We start from the raw sequence: 20,573 nt of genomic DNA, 5'->3' as shown, positions 1-20,573 counted from the left end.
TTTTATCGTTACATTAAAGATCTTATTTTTGCTCTAACTGACAGACGCCGCAAACTATCTATAAACTCTGGCAGCCAACTACAGATATCTGTTCTCTGCAGATTTATTATACATCACCGATCCCCTCATGGAGAAAATTCGCCTCGTTCTTGAGTACAGTCACTGGATGAGAAGCAAACCAGCCTACCTTTGGGGTCAGATACCTGAATCCCCATCCCGGCCGACTCCTAGGGAGGAAGAGGCAAGGCAAACGCCAGAGCTCAACAGACTGGATCCACAGGTATTCTCCATCTGCCAAAAACTGTAACGGACTGTGGCTAGGACATATTTCCTACATAGGCAGGACACTGGGAATCAACTCAGTCAATTCTGTTGCTGCACAGCCTAAACCTAAAATATATACCATAAGGAACAGAACACAAGAATTCACCAGTCACGGAAAGGGAAAGGAACGGCGATTTAATACTGCAATTTAGCGCGAGCTACATGGAAATGGGACACCTGGTGTGTTAGCCCTAATGTGCTTTCCTACAGGAGTGTGGGAAAACACTCAGCTGAGCCTCCATTTATCCTCCCCGTAAGCCAGATGTCTTATTTACCTATTTACAAGTGGGGTAATTGCTGTGGACTTAACGGCCTCTTTATCAGGCGCGGCGTTTTGGAAGTGTTTCAGGCTAAAAGGCGCTCTCAGGTGCACGGCACAGACAGCGGCACGGGGGAAGGAACAGGGGTGGCACGGTAGCAGGGTCGCTTTCTAACCGTTTCCCAAATGGATCTACAACCTTCGGCAGGCAGTGCAATGTGAAGGAAAGGATTCTGCACAGACACAAGAGTCGCAATCAAAGCAAAAGCAAGTGATCACGACATAGGCCGCGATATTCTCTCCCCCTATTACGTTACATCGTCAATGCTAATTTAATTTCTCCCTGGAAAGGATGCAACTATCTGTTATAGTTATCTACAATTTAAGTACATTTCTATTTTCCCCTGTATTCTCGCTTCAGGAATTTGACAGTGTTTTGTGGGGCTTTTGCTCCTGATCAATCCCATGTTGCCATCTGTCTGCTCCTGACAAATCCCATTCGGGAACACATCCCTGTAAGGCCTTGGAAGCCCTCAGGACGTGTAGATGGATGTCATTTACTTGAGCTGATCTGTTCCCCCGACTCCCTGTTGGCGTCCCTGGAACAGGTGAGTGTTCAGCTGGTATAAATCAGCTCAGCTCTCTTGGGACTCATTTACATCAACCAAGAATTCAGCCCAAAATATAGAGCTAATTTCCCATGCATCAGGCTGTCAGGCTGTATCCTTTGCCGAAAGGGCCGTTATCAGCAAAAGAATTGCTAGAAACATTTAAGAAACGGTGCTGGAACTGCAATTCTGGCAACGTTTTTGCCTAGCAGGTGAAGTAGGGGCAGATGCTCCTCACCCGCCCTTTGTCCATTCCCTGGGCACGCTGACAGAGACACGCGCTAGGTTTTTCCCACCAAGACAGTTTCTTGCAATTATTGTAAAGGACAAAACAGCCAAACCGGAATGCACCAGGTGATAAAAACAAGATCATTCGAGAACTCGGGTGGAAACTTTCTTTGGAAAAGTAGATCAACATTAAACGGACGCCCGTCTTTGGGAAGAGTATTTAAAAATACGAATTTGGGACACAACAACATGACAAAAGTCTAAGGGCGTGCCAAGCCCATCAGGTTAAAGAATAAAGGAATAAATGTAAGAAAATATAGCTGCCCAATAAAGAAACAAAAATGACCATTGATAGAGGGATGTCACCAGTTAATTTTGCAATGGCATAAACTATTAAATTCACGGATACTAAAGGGTTCAAGGAAGACTCTATTCGTGGCAACATATGAGACCATGTGAAGAACTATCCCTAATCAATGCAAACACCAAAAAATTACAATCAAAGTGAATCTCTGAGCTCTGCCTAAGATGCCTAGATACCCATCAAACTAAAAGTCGGACTTAAACTAAATCAGGGTGACATTACAGAATCCCAGAATCCCAGACTAGCAGGGGTTGGAAGGGACCTTCGGAGATCATCTAGTCCAACCCCCTGCCAGAGCAGGGTCACCCAGAGCAGGTTGGACAGGAACGCATCCAGGTGGGTTTGGAATATCTCCAGAGAAGGAGACTCCACCGCTTCTCTGGGCAGCCTATGCCAGGGCTCTGCCACCCGCACAGGAAAGATGTTTTTCCTCACGTTGAGATGGAATTTCCCGTGTTCCAGTTTGTGCCCGTTGCCCCTTGTCCTGTCGCCGGGCGCCACTGGAAAGAGTCTGGCCCCATCCTCTTGCCACCCGCCCTTTAGATATTGATAAGCATTGATGAGATCAATGATGAGATATTCTGCCCCTCCTCCTCACATGGAGGGATACCAGAAACGATACTTCATTCTCTCAGCGGTGCCTTTGACTTTGGGGTTATGTTTCATACTGAGAAGTTACTGCTCTGTTGTAGGTTAACAGTGGCAGAATCTGTCCCCATCCTATTTTCCGCATCTTTGCAAAAAACGTATCTGTTTCTTCCAGAATGTGCGCGATGAAAGAGCGTGTTCGCTGTGCGGGGCGATGGAATTTCGCTTCACGTACAAACCCCCTCTATCCCACCCTGAGCCGCGACTCGAGGCGACGCTCCCCGAGGCGGCGTCGAGCCCGCAGAAGCCGGCACGGCGCAGCGCGGCGCGCTCTCGGCGAGGGGGCAGCCAGAAAGGAGAGCAGGGGAGGACGCTAACGCAAATGAAACCGCGCCGTGCGGTCAAAGGTCCGTTTGCAGTGCAAACGTAAACGACCCCGGCGCAGCCACAGCCCCGCGGCTGCACGGGATTAAGGGGACTTTGCGCGATCTGGCCGCGTGGCTACGGCCCTGCCAACGGACCGGTGGATTAACCGCGCTAAGCAAATAGCCAGAGGGAAAAGAAAAGCAGAGTTCGACGCCCTTCCCTGAAATTTTGCTCTGTCCCACGGCACAACAGGTTCTAATTCGCTTGCGGCTCTGGCAGATACAAGGGGAAAGAAATATTCAAAGCCGCCCCTTGCCCCCGCTGTCAGGGTTGCAAAACAAACGGGAGATTTGAATAAGTTTACTTAATTGTTATCAGTATTAAAGGCACCTTAAGGGAATCATCCGGAGAAGAGAATAATTTGTAGTAGATAATAAATCACATCTTCCTCTATTTTCCTCCTTGGGAAAAATCTATTAGGACTTTATAATTAAAACTCCTGAATAAAGTTCAACTAAATGTTTTTAATTGAAAAATGGTCTATTTTTAAAAAAATCCTTTTTATCGTAAAAACAGTTTGCTTTCTTGCGAAATGCCACTGCAATTTATTAACTATCATTGTTCATCAAAACCGTTAACAAAACATTTCTTTACTCACTCAGCAACTTGAAGCCATAAGATTTTGGCACCTAATTCCATTTCTACTTGAAACTCCTGGCCAAGCAAACAAGAAGATTACTTTCTCTAATCCCGTTTAATCGCAGTAGCAGAGATTATATGGGAAGATACAAAACGTGTTCAGGCATGCGTGTGACTCCCAACGTTGTCCCTTTCCCTCCGTACCCCGCGGTGATTAGCCCCATCGGTCCACAGTGACCGAGAGAGAGCAGCCTTTCTCTTCGGGGCTTTGCTTCTGGGGTTTCTGTTATTTCACACCTCAGGATCATTAGTTTGCATCAAAGGCACCGCAGTTCGATTCTATACATCCATATGCATTCATACTGGAAAAGGAGTAATAAGCTAAAAACAGACTGTCACCACGTTCGCTATCGCTATACTGAATTTGCTGTCAAATCTCACGTCTAGAGGTTATAAGCAGATTCCTTGGAGCAGTAAATTATTCATTTGCTAAGTTCTTACCGCAATTTCAGTGAGAACAAAATTAAAAATGTTTACTTACTGATGTATATAGGTATCCTTCACTGTTCATTGCCAGGTACAATTTTGTTTGAACCCCCTGAATCGCCACCACTCGTAAACCCACAGGTATGAGGTTAAACAAAGCTAGGAGAGAAAGGAGATGGAGAGCAAAATTAATCCTTTAGAGGACGCAGATTAGACAGAGAATTAAACCATGATTACCAGAACCAAATAAAAAATGCCCATTCACAGGTATATCAATTTCTGTAGGTAGTACAGAACAATAATGCTATTATGGTGTTCTTCTATAGCAATTTCCACCTAGAGCTCAGAAATTCGCTACAGAGGGTATCAACCTATCTCCCCCATTCTGAAGATGATGAACTGGAGGTACGGAGAGCTGAAAGGATTTCCCTACCACATGAGCACAATCCAGGGGCTGCTGAGTAGAGTCGAACATACTTGATTTGGTTTTGGGTTTTGTTTTTTTTTTTCCTGACACTAAGTGAAAAAAAAAAAAAAATCCAAACACAAACAAAAAGTTTTTCAAGATGATAAAAAACTTTTTTTTTTTTTTTGCAATTTTAGATGAAATTCAGTAAACTCATTTGACCAAAAAGGAAGGAGCAAGATGAAATTCAGAAAAGTTAAAAACCTTCATTAACATCTCAAAATGTTTCCACTCAAAACTCATTGGGGATTTTTTTTAAATCTTTTTGAGAGGAGAATGGGTTTGAAAAAGCAGAGTTCAATAATTCAAAATGAGATGAAATGACAGCTTATTCTTTAGATCAAGCCCTAAATCTTTCCTTTCAAAACTGAGTTGCTTCGAATGTTCTGCCTGCGTTTATGCTTGTATATGTGCTAACAGTGGCAGCATTTATAAGGGGAGAAATTTCTCTCCAAAAAACCAAAGATTCTGGTTTGTAAAGTGGCAAATTAAAAAATAAAACAAACAATAAGTAAAGCTCTGCTATAGCTTAGATTCAGGGATATGTTAAAATTGAACGCGGACAAAAATGAGTTGAATACAGTACTCTGTGTTCAATACATAGGATTAAAAATAAAGGGGAGTTAAGGAAATTTTCAAGAACTGTTATCATAACCCAAAGCATCTCCTTTCAGTCTCTTGTATAAATGCAGAGAAAGGATGAAGTAAGGCCAAACTGGCTCTTATTTCCAATGGCTTATTGTTTGGCTGGAAAACTCCGATCTGCTTCAGGCTGAAGTTTGGTATTTATGGTCACTGTCTGACGCTAATTTAAAACGGAATCATGAATTTGCTAGATTTTTGTTATTTCCAAAAGCATAAGCTAAGAATTACGACCCGTTATAAATTCCTCTTGCAGCCTGGCAACTCCCCAAATGGTCATGTCTAATTAAAAGAAAATTCGCAGCCTGCCAGCGCTTAATACAGATGCTAAATCCGGGGTGCGGAGTTATCAAGAGCGTATCAAACAAGGGGTCTGACAGCCGAGGGACACGCTCCGGGCTGGGCTGAGCCTGCCCCGGCACCCCACGCACCTACGGATGCTCTGCTCCCAGTTTGGGGCACCATTCAGCACTTGGATTTCCAACAACAGTTGAATAGAGCAGAGCAGGTGGAAGTAACCAGAACTAACGAAAAAAAAAAAAAAAATGTAGGAAATCATAAAATCATACCTGCGTTTTTCTTTGCCTCTCACAGACACGAGTGTGCACACAAACACACACACACACACACGTGCAGCCCCTCCTCACACCCGCCTGCCAGCACAGAAGCAACAGGAATGGCTTTCCCCGTCACTAAAACAAAACCCTCTCGGTTCTGCGCAATTTGTGGCAAGCAAAAGGCAGATTTTCAATAAGGGAAAGGGATTTTCACGTTCGCTCGACCAAATGCTTGAATTTTTTTAGGGGAGAAACTATTCCCTGTCTGACTCAGTAAATATTCCTGTGGAGAGCCCTCTGCCGCAGTTCAGCCCCCAAAAAGCATCATCCCATCTCCGTGGAGGCAGGAGAGCGCAATTTAAAGCTCCGGATCCAGGCAGAACCCGGAGATCTCTTTCGAGAGGTGTTTTCTTAATGGCATATTCATGAGTGGGGTGAGCGGGTGGGTATTTTCAGCAGGAGGGTACGTTTCTGGGCTCCACTGTAAATAGTGCTACGAACCTGTCAGTCGACGGGCTGAGAACAGGGCAAAGCCTGGGAGAGTGGAGAATCATGGAATGGTCTAGGTTGGAAGGGACCTTGAAGACCCTCTCGTTCCAACCCCCCTGCCCTGGGCAGGGACACCTCCCACCAGGTCTTTAAGGCCCCTTCCAACCCAACCCATTCTGTGGTTCTGGGATTCTGGAACGGTGAGTGGCTTGTCCGTCCGTGACCAGAGCCACGCAGCCCCCTCCTCTGCAAGCCCCCGACGCCGCAGACGACGGGTTTGAGACGCTACCGCATTTCCAGGGGTTGACCCTCACGCGGGCAAGATACGGCAGAAGGGGTGGCAAAAAAGCCACGGGAAACTAAATTGCTTGCTCCTACGATCAGTTTGTGCCAGCATAAAATAAGGCGAAGTTATCTGCATCCTCGCCTTGCCCTATTACATTCGTGCTGTTCAAAATAAGGATAATAATATCCAGCGCAAGGAAAAACTTGGTGATGCCCAAGGGAGAGCTGATGCCTGCTGCGGCCCTGGTGCAATGCAAGCTGACAGAGAACGAGAGGTGCAAAAGGAGAGGCAGCGGGTGGGCCACAGCTGGATCGATGAACGTACCCGTTCCTGCGAGGTCTGTGCCATCCTTGGCTCGGCCACCTGGACCTCTGTGCGCTTTACGGCGCCGTATTGTTTCCTAGATTTCCTTATTTTTATCAGTCTTGAAATCTCTTCGGCTTGCCAAAACCGGAGAATAAATTCTGCCTTGATGTAAAACCTCGCCCTATTTAACACCTTTAACGAGGCCAAAATCTGTTTCTCAGCCAGGAAATGCTTCCCACGAGGCGTTTCCTCAAACGACACGGGCTCTCGGCTAAAGCCCAGGTCTGGTGAGTGCCATGGCTCCTCCGAGCCAGGTTTCAACATCCTGCTGAAATCCCGCTCCAAAAAATCTCAGCTTTCCTTTAAACTCCCTGCAATCGGGGATGCAACCTTGGGCTTGTGAACCCCGCGCCTGCAGCAGCGGGTCCCCGGAGCTTGGAATAATTGCTCCCAAGTCAGGAGCTGAAGGGGATCCCTCGGGCAAGCTTCCCACGCAGCTCCGGGTAGCAAAGGATGGAGAAGGTGGGCTCCTGGCCCCAGGATGCTCTCAGCAGCACAAACCAGCAGCTGGGGGCTGCGAGCTCTCTCCATCCCTGCCATAAACAGGGAAGAAAAATTCCAAAATTTAAACGAGGCTGACCAACACTCCGCCTGGGAGACCGGGCGGGCTATGGCTACATTTTGCTCTGAAAAATGCAGTTTCAGAGTCCGAGCGCCGTGCAACCGCTTTGTTGGCCACAGCTGACTTTGAGGATGTTCCCCTTATCGTTAAGGGGAGTTTTAATTATCGTCCTGCAAGGCAAAGCAAGCGGTCTCAGAGCAAACGTTCAGCGAAGGTGACGGAAGGGAACAGCAACGATATCCCTCCGGGGTGCAAAGGGGAAGAGAACGGAGCGGAGAAGGGGCCCCCGTCATTCGGAGGGGGCTACGAGCCCTGTGCAGTGCATCAATATTGCCTAAATGAGAGATGCCTCTGCAGATACGGGAAGAAAGGATTTTAGAGGGCCTGAGCCGCTTAATATTCACGCGAGCAAGGCTTTGGGAGAAGCCCCCTATGTGGGCTCCAATCCACAGCACAGATCAGTCTCTCTTACTAGTTCCATTAAAAATATGGCAATTAAAACAAATTCGGGGCTGCAGGACATTCAGGTCCATGCATTTACCTTACATAAAAGAGGAATATATACAAAAGCGTGTATTTTTTTGATGATAAAACCCTCCTCTGAACACTTAGGTTCTGCAGCCCAGCTGCAACCATTTCTGGGATACTTCCATTATACTTAAGCATCCAGCGTTCTGGAAGGCTGGTATCCAGCAACAAGGAGCTTTCATGATTTGCTTTGCAATCTGTCAGGTTATGGGAAATTTAAGGACACAGTGAAAACAAACATATCCTGGAAACAGACACATTCGTATGAATGTCAAAAGGACAGATTCCCATAACTTTATCTTCTTTTAAATCTCAGAATCCCTCTTAGAGGGATTGCGAGCAAAGTGTTTGAATGAAAAAATCACTGAAAAAAAAAGATGGCATTTCGGATATTTGGTCTGGTACACGGGAAGCTTATAATAGTATCATGCTTTGATGTAAAGAGTAAGGTTTGCCTATTTCTTCTGCTTTTTAAAGATAATTAACAGAATCATCCTGAACGATCTGTACTGACTTTTTACATCATAAATATTAGACCATTCGCTCGAAAGAAAAACCACGTTTAGGGTCTACCAGGATCAGTCTTAGAGTAGGTTTGGTGGCTGCAGTGAGGAGGACTCAGCGCTGCACTGAGCTGGTCCTTGTGCCGCCTTCTCCGCGGGCGAGGACGGGACCTGGAGCCAGACCTCGGGCGTCCCTACAGGTCCCACCCTTGGGCTTTACCCTCAGGCCAGCACCGTCAGAGGATGCTGAGGAGACCTCCTTCAGGGGCGTCACCATCTCCCTCCTGTCACTCCAAAGTTAATACAGGGATGCAAAAGGATTAAAGAGCGGGTGGGAAAAGCGTGGGAGGAAGCGATGGGACGAGTAAGACCGGATACTCCCTACTGCATCCGTAGCGCTTGCTCTGCCATGTTCGAGTGCCCTGTAAAACGGAGCGATCTTTCACCTGCAAGTGCTTTTCTTCTGAAAAGGATGCGACTTAAACCAGTGCTTTTTAATAACCTAAATGAAAGGTCTGCCTGTTGATTTTCGCGGTTGTTCTCCAAGTGGCCTGAAATACCTTCTCAAACTCCTTGCTCCTCCTTTCAGAACAGAAACGTAGTTTAAGCTAAACAGTACAACTACGTGAAACACTTAAATGTTTTATTCGCACACCCCAAATCTGTGCTCTAGTCATATTCTCCTGTTTTCTATTAATTCTCAAAGTTGTAAAAAAATAATCAAAAACATTTAGAGAAAAGCTGAGGGAAAGAAATCTGGATGAAAGCTGAAGGTATAATTAAGTTTACAAGGGGTAAAAAGTAATAATAATGGGGAAATGTGAACTTTAAAACAATGATGAACTCTCATTGCGTGAAATAACACGGCTCTGTTTGAATGAGCCCCTGTTTAAGAGCGGAGATAGCGTTATTCTATTTCAGGCGCTCTGAGTAGGCGAGCAAATTTTCCCCGTTGGAAAAAAAAAAAAAAATCTAATAAAATCCAAAGGACAGCAATGAACTTCTCTAGATTACCATGGAGATAACATTTGCTTTGTTTGTCATATGTGTCATCATTACCTCCTCTAGTTCATTATTCCTATAAGTGATTTTTATTTGCATTTCTCTCAGACCCGGTAAGTCTGAAAGGCTCCTGCGCTGGGAGCGCAGCGTTAATGCCGCTTCCACTCACTCAGTCATCCCAGGACAACAATTTTGTACGGATCTATACGGGAAGAACGAGACAGCACAATTCACAAACACGCCATTTATTCTCGTGTCACTTACTATAACTACTGTCCTCCTCTTTTGTTCCATCAATTGTTCCATCTGCTTGCAACTGCAAGTGGTATCCTTGCCTGCTGTACAGCTTTGTTACTATACCTTTAAGCTGAGGCTCTGCAAAAAAACAACAGTGAGATTAATGTGGGAAATCCTGATGTGCCGTTCCAAGCGAGCAGGATGCTAAAAACACGTCTCCAGGTTTCTTCTCGAGGCTGAGATACGCAAAAAGACCCAAAACAACAGCAGGGCAACCGGCTTTGCAACACTTTTAACTTGGGTTGAGGTCAAATTTATGTCTCTGAAATCAATTACCAAAAGATGATTAAATGCCACGCTCGGTTGTAATATAGGTAGCACAGTAAAATCGGCTTCGAGTGACTCCAAATTCCGACAGTGTGCTGCCTGGCCTCAGGAGCTCAGCCCTATCTCGCTGAAGATTAGAAAGCAGCTGGCAAAGAGCGTATTCCGCCTTTTAAAAAGGTGTGAGTTCTTAAATGGAGAGGAAAAAAGAGGACTACTACGATAGCGCTAATAAGAGCCATAGTGACAGCTGAGAGCCTAAATATATAGCAGCGAACGTTTAGCAGAGGAACTGCTGCAGCTTTAATAAACAAACCCCCATCCCTCGCTGCTCCGAGGAGCACAGAGCACCCGAAGTGATAAACTACTCAACGAACATATGGAAAATGGAGGGGGGGGGACCCTGAAATCCAGCAATGTGTGGAACTGCAAAATAAATATTACCATAAGGGTTGAGGTAATTACCTCATCAGCTAGAAGAAGAAAGATCAAAACAACGCATAGTTTGGATAATTTTTTTTTTTTATAACCATTCTCAGATTCACAGTTAGAAAGTGAGATATCGCATACGGTTTCAGATCATTCTAGACCAAAAAGTAAACAGCAACAGGATCTGCTGTCGAGTCTGTCATTTAAGACATCTAGGTAATGCACCAGGAGTAATTGCAAAAAAGCTCTACTTCCACTGAATCCCAATGACATCTGCATTGTAGTCATTTCCCCACAATTATGCTTGTCAGGAGGTGATGCATCTCCGCAGCTCGCTCCACAACAACTTACTTAATTCAGAGATAAACATACGATGTGTCACTTCCACCAGCCAATGTCTGGATAAGATTCCTCGTGTTTATAATCAAAGACATGAGGGAGGCTCGGCTACTGTACTTCATTTTGGAAGGAGCCGAAGGCAAAGCTTACAATAGTTTGCGTGAGTACATTAGCTCCTATCGGCAACCTTTAATAAGGGTACCGATGGATGCACAATTCTTATCTACCAACTTTTTTACCAAGAAATTAATCCAATCCCCAACTTCAGCTTTTTAGCCGTAACGCACCCCAAAGCTGGTTGCAAATTGCGAGCCGGGCACCTCTTCTGTGGCCGCTGAGAAAGGGAGAGGGGTTAAGTGGCTAACGGCACCGATGTTTCAGCACAGCAAAGCGACAGCAACATTACCAGGGGGTTTTGCTCCTCCCACGTACAAAAAAAAACCCAAAACCCACTCAGATCAGGGACTGAGTCTTCATGCCTGATCTTTTGCACCTCTGACACAGAGAGCATCGCGTCTGCAGGGCAGCCGCATGGATGAGATTCCTAGAAAGGAACGGCGTGCTGAAGCAAAACTCTGGAAGGTGTCAGCAAAAGCAAACAGCCTTGTCTGCAATCAGCAAATGAAGCACGGCGCAGGCATTCTGCAAAGCAGGAGGACAAAAAACCAGCTCTCTAGACTGCTAAGTTATTTAACGCACAACTGAAAGAGGTGTACGTGTGGGAACTTCCCCTGCAAACATCTCCCCCACAAATAAATCACGTGTGTTTGTATATGCCTATGTGTAAGACAGGCTACTGAATTACCCAAACATGGGCGTGCAAGCAAGGCAGAAAACGATGGTGTGTTATCCAACTAAACCAGACGAAAGGGGAAGGGACCGGCATGGGGTACCCACGTCTATCACATCCTACAAGCCAGGAGAGGCAACACCTGCGTGTGCATTTTACCAGCCCTGAGGCACCGGTCTCCCTTTCCCCACGCCTGACGCACGTCCCAGTTTGCATTAAATTAAACAAACCAACCCCCCAAAGACATAACCCCTGCCAACCTGGTCGCCGCCTTCGCCTTTTCTTGGAGCCAAAGAGTTTGACCCTGGAAAACACATTCAACTTGTTCTTGTCGCAGCTTCCCTTGCTCTTGCTGGGGCTGTTGACACACTTACAGGCATTGGACTTCTCCCGCTCCCTGGCTTGTCTCTTCTGGCGGATCAGGGAGCTGGCGATGGCTGCGGCCATGGCCGCCACCGCCCCGGCACCACCGGCGGGTCAGGCACGTAGGGTTTGCTCGCCGGCCGCGGGCACCGCAGCCAGCATGCTGCTCGGCCCGTCCCCAACGCCGGGGACGCTGCCGGGCGCCTTGGCCAATGCCACCCGCTGCCAATCGGTTTGGGAACCCAGGAGGCACCGGTGGGATGCTTGCAGCTGAGCCCCGGGTCAGGACGCAACAGTTTAGCTCAAGCGTTTTTGGCCGCCGTGATCTTCCCCCTTTTGATTTTCGGATGATTTTTTATTCCTCCCAACTTCTGGCAGGGGAAAGTTTGCAGGCAGAGGTGAGCGCTTCTATGGAGATGGAGCAGATCGCTTGCAAGACATCCCTCCGAGCTTCTCCAGGCGCGCTATTCACACGCAGACACGGCACATCCACTTGGTGCAAGATCATCGCATCTCTCCTAGCCCCAATTCCTCCAGTTAACTTTTCTCCCCACCCGTCCCCCTCCCCATTCAAATCCCAGCAAACACCTGTTAGACTCCGCAGAAGGGGCTGTCCTGTTGCAGGGGTTTTCCGGCTCCTTTTTTTTTTTTTTTTTTTTCTTTTTTTCTCTCCCCTCTTCTCCCCTTACGAAGAGATCCGAAGCGAGCGGTGATGGAGACACTGGGAGGAGGTGGCGGTGCCTGGAAGCCTCGGCTGCCTGCTGCCCAACGCCTCGGCAAGGCTCTCCCCCTCCAATCCTTACAGGTGCCGCTGCCGGGGCAGCTCTCCCTCGGCGGAGAGGTTGGGATTTTGCGCCGCTGCCCCTCTGTCACCCGGCGGTAAACAGCCCGGGTCCCCCCCCTCCCCGACGCCCGGTCGCCGGCAGCTCCGCGCCGCGCTGCCGCAGCCGCGCTGCTCCGGCAGCCGATGGCACCCGCACCCCCCCACCCCTTCCCTCCCTCCCTCCCACCCCCCCCGAGCTGTGCGCTGGGTACAGAGATGATAAGGCGACGCAGCGAGCCCCTTATCACCACCCTCCCCCTTCTCCTCCTCCTTCTCTTCCTCCTCCTCCTCCTCCTCCTCTCCCAGCGGGAGACCGGCCCGCTGGCTCTTTGTGCGGGGAGTTGCGGGGTGCAGGGCAGCGAGGAGGGGAGGCAGGGGGCTCGGGGCGGGCAAGCGGGAGCTGGTGCACCCCAGGGGCTGCGGGTACCCCGCTTTTGGCAGAGCCGCCTCCCGGGGAGGCGCAGACACCCAAACAGACGTGACGGCGATGAGCAAACAGCCGGCACCGGGGCTCCGGCGGCAGGGGGGCAGGCAGGGGGGCAGGCAGGGCAACTCCAGCCGCAGCACCCCCCCCCTCCCCTCACCCTTGCAGAAGCCCCCCCTTCTCCCTGCCCCACCGATTTATTGGAGGCTTTTTGCCTCTCTCGCCTTTCCTTCCCCCCTCCCAACACCCGCGCTCCGCTCCGCTTTTCTACCAGAGACTAGAAAATCCTAAAGAGAGAGCAACTTCCTCGTCATTGCCATGTTCTCCCTTCCCCCTTTGTGTCCCCCCCTCCCAGGGTGCCTCTGCGGCCCCCGAGGCCGGGCTCTCACGCCGGGTGGGTTTATTCACCCCCGGCCCAGTGGGGGTACCAGGGCAGGGATGAGCAGCGATGCTGGAGCAGAGCCCGGTGTCAGCCTGGCATCGCACTGTGGGCAATGCCCCGCACAGCGGACACCAAACCCTGCCACAAATCCATATGCCCCAGGACATAGGCAGCAGGAGGTCCTGGGGGTCCCTTTGCAAACCCCTCGGCCCCCCTCTTCAGCACGCTGTCAACAGCTGGAGCCTAAAATAAAGCCAATTCAGGCTAGAAACAAAACTGAGATTTGCAACCCTGAAGGCAAACAGCTATTGAAAGAATTTCTCCCCGAGGCAGAGGGGATTAACAGGCACTGAGGCAGGGGGGATGCCCCAGGAGAGGGAGGGGAGAGGCTTCGGGCTGGTTCCTTGCAGGAGCTGAACTCACCAGGGACCACAATGGCAACAGGCTTCGCTCATCCAAGCCCGGGAGCTGCGTCCTGTGCGCCCTGGGCCGGCCAGAGGGTTCCCCAGGGGCTATCGAGACAGAGCGGATGCAGTGGGTTGGTATGACAGCGCTGTATTTCTGATGGGATTTCAGACTTCGCAGGATACCTGTCCCTTCTTCCTCTCCTCCTGTCCCCCCCTCCCTCCCCAGGGTTGCACACTGCGGTCCCAGGCAAGCCCAGTGGAAAACATGTCGCCCCCGTGCCTTCACTTCAAAGAGCTCGAGCAGCTCGCTGTACCTCGGCAAACATTACCGTCCTTCCCTCGACTAGAAACAGCCCACAACAGGTACAAATCCTTTTCCTCCAACCGGGAACTCCTGCCCCAATAAAACACGTTGCGTGGCCAGGATAACAGAGTGTGCCCAGGATAACAGAGTATGCCCAGAATAACAGAAATGCCCATAATGCACAAGTTTTAAGACAACGTCTGGCAAAGTACAACATGTGCCATCACAGCCCGAGACCTCAACAGCTGCCACGGGATATTGAATTTGGCAGCCCCACGTACCCATCCTCAACACCTCTTTTCTGCAAGAAGTCCATATGTATATATGCACAGGTGTACGTACACTCATTCACCTTTACTTACGAGGCACTTTATGGCATCCACATATTCATATTAAATAAATACTAATTTCTTATTTGGGTTAAACGGTAGGGTAAAAATAACTGTCATTCACAAGTTCCACCACTACCCTCATCTGCCAGTCCACATAAGACATGTGAAATCCAACCCAAGAGACATCCAGTTGGATATTATTAGTAATCACTCATCCTACTCAACTCACCGGTAACATACTATGAATTTTGCCATCTTTCCACTTGCAATACAGTCACAAGTGAGACTTGTTTTTTCCTGAGACTCACCCGTTAACTTCCCCAGTTTGGAAAGCAGCGTTTGATCTTCAGATCAAAGTGAAGCTGCCTCATTGTGATCTGTCCTATAGGTCAGATGACATTTCATTTTCGCAATGACTAACCAGAACTCAGATTTCAGCTAACCTTGAAAATCCCAGGGAAAAGCAGCATATAAAAGCAGCATTTAGGATATCTTTCTGCCAGCATTCCAGCTTGCATGCTTAAAATCCATAAAGAAAATTCATTTGCACAAATGTTCCTTGACAGATAACTGAAGAGAGGAATAAAAATAGCATATATGCATAATCAGATTTAAGTTTCAAAAAAACAGTCCTCCAGTTTTTTTGCATGATCAACCTCTCCATCTATCGGTACTCCTACAAACATGTCTTCATTTACTATAAATGGCACAGGAAAATGACGATCTTGTTGGGAAAACGCCTTGGGTACAAGACCAGTCTTTGGACTACACTTCAGTGTTACAGACATAAAAATCTCAAGGAACAGCTTTATTTTCTTTGAACAGCAAGAGCTTTTCACTCCCCACCACACTAAAAAGATAAAATAAAAGAACATTCCAAGTGACTTTATGAATGCAGAAAGCAATCGGATACTCCTTGAACGTACGTCCTCTTTCTTTGTGTGGGATTATTGCAACGGGGCAGACTTAAAGCTAAAGAGTAAATTGCCAGTCCCATCTCAATCAAGAATTAAGCACCTCTTCAGAAATCAGCACGGGACAGACCTGTAGAGTTACTGTCAGACAGGGCCGTGAGCTACCTGGAGCTGGGATCTGACCCAGCAGCAATTCCACTGTTTTGAAGTGGACAACGATCTCACCCACTTTTGACTATTATTTTTCCACCCCAGTCATCTGTGGAGCTTATGCTGATGATTATTTCCACAATTCTGTTCATTAAAACGCACTTGAACTTCCAGAAGTTGCAAAAGCAAAGCCTACGATTTGCTACCATGCCACCCCAAAACCAGGACCGGCTCTTTGACCAACGCAGGACATGTGTTTTGACCAACACAAAGCATGCTGCCCTCATGGCCTGGCTGCTGCAAGAAAAGGCATCAAACCCCCATCATTGGTCCAACCTGCACACAACGGTGGCTCTTTCACCAAATTAGAGGAAAGTGCAAAATTTCTGGGTTTTTCTCCATCCTCCTATAACCATTTGTGCTGTGGCAGGTCGCAGCCCACTGCTGTTTTCTATGAGTTGGAATCTACTCCAAGCGCAAAAGCTTTACAGTAGGTCCTATATAAACAAGTAGATGCTGGGCAAAACGAACGCTGCGCAAAAACCGAGACGGGAAGAAAAATCACAAGCTGGTTCCAGACCTCACTGTCATGAAAGAAGCTGCAAGTTTTGACACGCCGTGGTGGCGTTGCAGCACTCCCGGTGCCAGCCGCAGCCCGCGAGCGGAGGAACTCCGTTCCCCCCACCGCTGACCGCCCATGCCATTTCAGCACACAGATGTCACCAGACGCGATCGAGCGTAGAGCGCGTATCGGTGCAGCACTGCTGTCAGGATCGTCTCGGTTGGAAGGGAACTTTAAGATCCTTGAGTCTAGCCATCAACCTAACGCTGCCAAACCCACCACTAAACCATGGCCCTCAGCACTACGTCTGCCCGTCTTTTAAATATCTCCAGGGGTGGTGATTCAACCACTTCCCCGGGCAGCCCTTTCCAATATTTGATAACCCTTTTGGTGAAGAAATTTTTCGTAATATCCATCCTAAATCCTCCCTATCACAACTTGAGGCCGTCTCCTCTTGTTCTATCACTTGTTCCTTGGGAGCAGAGACCGCCCCCCCCTCGCTACCCCCTCCTTTCAGGGTGCTGTAGAGAGCGAGAAGGTCTCCCCTCAGCCTTCTTTTCTCCAGGCTGAGCACCCCCAGGTCCCTCAGCTGCTCCTCATGAGACGTGTGCTCCAGACCCCTCACCAGCTCCGTCGCCCTCCTCTGGACACGCTCCAGCACCTCAGTGTCTGTCTTGTGGTGAGGGGCCCAAAACTGAACACAGCACTCGAGGTGGGGCCTCACCAGTGCCGAGTACAGGGGGAGGATCACTTCCCTAGTCCTGCTGGCCACACTGTTCCTGACACAGGCCAGGATGCTGTTGGCCTTCTTGGCCACCTGGGCACACTGCTGGCTCACATTCAGCTGCTCTCCACCAACACCCCCAGGTCCTTCTCCACCGGGCAGCTTGAACAGCCACTCTGCCCCATCCTGTTGCGTCCATGGGGTTGTTGTGACCCAAGTGCTGGACCCAGCACTTGGCCTTATTGAACCTCACACCACTGGCCTCGGCCCATCGATCCAGCCTGGCCAGATCCCTCTGCAGAGCCATCCTACCTTCGAGCAGGTTGATGCTGCTGCCTAACTTGGTGTCTTCTGCAAACTTACTGAGGGTGCATTCGATCCCCTCCTCCAGATCATTGATAAACATATTAAAGAGAACGGGTCCCAGCACCGAGCCCTGGGGAACACCACTTGTGACCGGACACCAACTGGATTTAACTCCATTCACCACCACTCTCTGGGCCTGGCCTTCCAGCTGGTTCTTCACCCAGCAAAGAGTGTGCCCATCTAAGCCATGAGCAGCCAAAGAAGAAGCAGTCAGAGAAGGGAATGAGTGGAGGAGAGACGGCACATTCTGGCTGCCTCTTCAAGTGCACCAGCGATTGGCACACGAGCCCAACGTTTCACTTGTGGAGGGACCCAAGCTCCTCTGTGCCCTGTAGGAGCATTAACAATTCTCATGACACGTTGCAATAAAGCAGGAACTTACTGCCAGCACCTTGGGTCAAAATACCCCATCCTCAGACTAAACAGCACTGTCAGTTATTTCCTCTTCCCCTATAAATAAGTACCAAAAGATTTACAGTAGGTCCTACATAAACAGGTGGATGCCGGGCAGAACAAATGCATGAAAATCAAGACCAGAAAAAAAAAATCACAAGCCAGACCCACACCTCACTCAGCCCAGCAAAAACCCCAAGCCGCCCCTCTACATTTACAAGACTGAAGCCGCTTTTGGTGTGACAACAAAATTTCAGCCTGGCGTGGGACGTCAGGAGTCCCTCCCGAGGCTCTCTTCTTCTTGCTGGGGTAACATGCTACCGGTGTTAACAGAACAAGCAGGGAAAAAAAAAAAGCTTCAGGACTCAAATCTAGGGACTATTTCCAATGCCTACACTCCCCAAAAGTAGAGAATTATTTTCTGAGCAGTGCCACCGGAATCACTTCTCTCTTTTTTTTCAGGCTGAGATAAACAAGACTTCATCCAGTCGGGTATGACACAGCAGCGCTGAGGCCCCCAGTGATTTTTCCCTCTTCCAAGTAAACACAATTACTATTCACCAGGAAACGGAGCTGTTCAGACCCGAGCCCCGCATCGCTTAGCTCCTCCGCGAAACATCCCGTGGAAATGACTCAGCCTTTCCTCTGCCGCCAGCTCCGCACCCGGACACAGGCGCTGCAGAACGGCCACCGTCCGGGCACCAGCTCACTGCCCCCAAAAGCCTACTTTTACTCTACGTTTGAGCCAAATTAAGAGTCAGCTCGAGGTTTGGGTTCGAGCGCAAGGTGGAAAGAGCTATTAGTGGAAGAGCTGGGCCTTCAGGCAGCTCCAGACCAAGAGCTCAAAGTTGAGGATATTTTAGCTAACAGACCAACCGGGCTACCTTAAAATTACCCTTAAGAGGAAAGATCAGCTTCAATAACCCACCGCAGAGCTTCGTACGAGCTGTACTGCGGTAAACAGAGATATTCTTATGCCAAGATTGTAAGGGCACTTGTAAATAGCGAGATGGATGTTCCTGCGTGTGTCAGTGCCACGGTTCCTTGCCGAGGTGCACTGTGCAGCCCTGCTCCGTAACAGCGAAAACCACCAAAATAAATTCCTTTGACACCAGTGTAGACACGTCACCTGGACCCACTTTATCAGAGAGCTCACTCGCTGTTCAAGGGCTTAGGCGGCTGGTTGAGTTTTGTCTTCTCGGAGCAGAGAATCATGAATCCCAACACCAGAAGAGACTCCAGTACAACTGGTGCACAGGACTGGATGTGCCGAAACTGGCCCCCATCCAGCAAAGCAGAGAAAACACGTCTCTGTCTTCAACATCTGAGTCATCTCACTAAGACTACCAAGACATTTAAAAAATAATTATGCGCCCGATGCATTACAAAAGGATCTCATATCCTAATCCCGTTCTCTTATCAGAGCTGCGCAAGTTTGCTCCGATAAGGTTCACTGACTCCGACGAGAACGTGGGCCGCTTCTTCACGCCCGCTGTGCCCCGCTACGCGCTCAGGATGGCCATGAGATCTCACGTCAAGAATAGCGGTTTCCTCTCAGATTCTCAGAGAAAATACTAATGACAGAAATCCCAGTTCTGCCCCTTCCCAGCTGCGAATGCCGATTCCTGTACGGCACCGTCTCAGGTCAGAACTGGATTTGTTCTGACCTGGTGGTGGAGGCGTTTTTGGAAAAGGAGGGCATTGTTTGAAGGTAGAAAAGTGGAAATATTTTTGCCTAGGTTAATCCATATTCAGTCAACCCAAAATGTCAACCACAAAAGATCGTCTATCCGGTGCATAAAAGATCAGTGCCAATCAGCTGGGAAAGGTCACAGAACAAACAGAAGAGATCAGCTCCTGCAGCTTTGCGGGCTCCCAAATTGGGAACACGTTATTCCGGTGTCTCCGCGGGCCCAACCTGGGCCAGAAACTCACAGCTGTGACCGACCGACTTCTCTCTGCCCACCGCAAAGCCATAGCGAAAAAAAAATACTCCGGAGCCTCCCACATCAGTATGCACAGAAGTATCTGTTCATTCACCTCTCAGCGTGATGACTCTCAGAAACATCAATGTAAATGACAGCGTATCATCCCTGAAATATTTACATCTCAGCATGGGGCACACGGGAAGTGTGGGCTATATGCCACTGTCAAACTTAACATAAGGCCACTTTACACATGACGAAACACTGTAAATAGTCCTTCACAGACCCAAAGCAAGTTGCCTGGAGATTGTCACGCTACTCAAATGGATCTTTTCCCACCTTTCCATAGATCTGATGGTTCCTCCTCTGTCAAAAGCTTGACAAAAACAGGTCCCCACTGAGTTGGAACCTCTGGGAGTTTTCCTCCGCCCACCTACCCCGACAGCATTCCCACCAGCTTCTCACAGTCATGGCCCTTCCTTTGCTCCAAAGCCAAGTTCTGCCCCATTCCTGGACTTCATGTAACTATAGAGCCCAAGTCGCTGCCATCTCGTGATGAATGCCAAGCTTGCCGCTCCCCGTGGCTGCGTTAACGATGTAAGACCCATCTGTTTTCTAATAATGAAACCAAATTACGCCGGGGTTGGGATCAAAAGAGCCTGGCCAAGGTTTTCTGTGACTTACCTGACTGTGGAGATCACAGCACCAAGTTCACACAGGACAAATGAGAACATGGACAGAGCTGGCCACACACGAAAGGGACTTTGAGGAAAAAGTGCCATGTCTTGGATGGAGGCAGGGCTCTCCCGGAGCTGGAGTCAGACCCTCTCCACCTGCTCCACTCACTGTCGTGGAACTGGAACCAGTTTACCTGAGCAAAAACGCTGGTCTCTGTGTCAGAAGGAAGGTATATCCTTGAGGATTAGAAAAAGGGCCATGAGCCCAGACTTCTGCATTTGTCTCAGTTGACCATGTAATAATCATGGTATTAATAGTGACGTAACAAGACATATCTGACCTAAGTTCAGTGATGTAACACGTTTATCTAAGCTCATCTGACCAAACATCTGGGCTGTACAACCAAGAAAGGAGAGAGAAAGGCGCCTCCAAACGGCAATTCGT

At 48.7% G+C, this 20,573-nt stretch overlaps 1 protein-coding gene across 2 annotated transcripts in view; it reads right to left on the bottom strand.

The window, feature by feature from the left end:
- Window positions 1-20,573, bottom strand: part of FGF13 (fibroblast growth factor 13) — a gene marked incomplete at its 5' end in the record, with an annotated part of 271,669 nt that overhangs the window by 53,085 nt on the left and 198,011 nt on the right. Inside the window, 3 exons of one of the 2 annotated variants that reach the window (XM_082488026.1) lie at window positions 3,918-4,021; window positions 9,528-9,638; window positions 11,643-11,829. In XM_082488026.1, coding sequence (XP_082344152.1) covers window positions 3,918-4,021; window positions 9,528-9,638; window positions 11,643-11,829 — 402 coding nt within the window. Of the gene's footprint in view, window positions 1-3,917; window positions 4,022-9,527; window positions 9,639-11,642; window positions 11,830-20,573 lie in introns of those variants that run through there. The other variant, XM_082488025.1, reaches the window with a different exon arrangement.

This window comes from Vanellus vanellus, assembly GCF_965231255.1.
Source record: "Vanellus vanellus genome assembly, chromosome: 10".
Classification (NCBI taxonomy): Eukaryota; Metazoa; Chordata; class Aves; order Charadriiformes; family Charadriidae; genus Vanellus; species Vanellus vanellus.
Note: the sequence above shows the minus strand (reverse complement) of the source record. Positions and strands in the feature narration are given on the sequence as shown.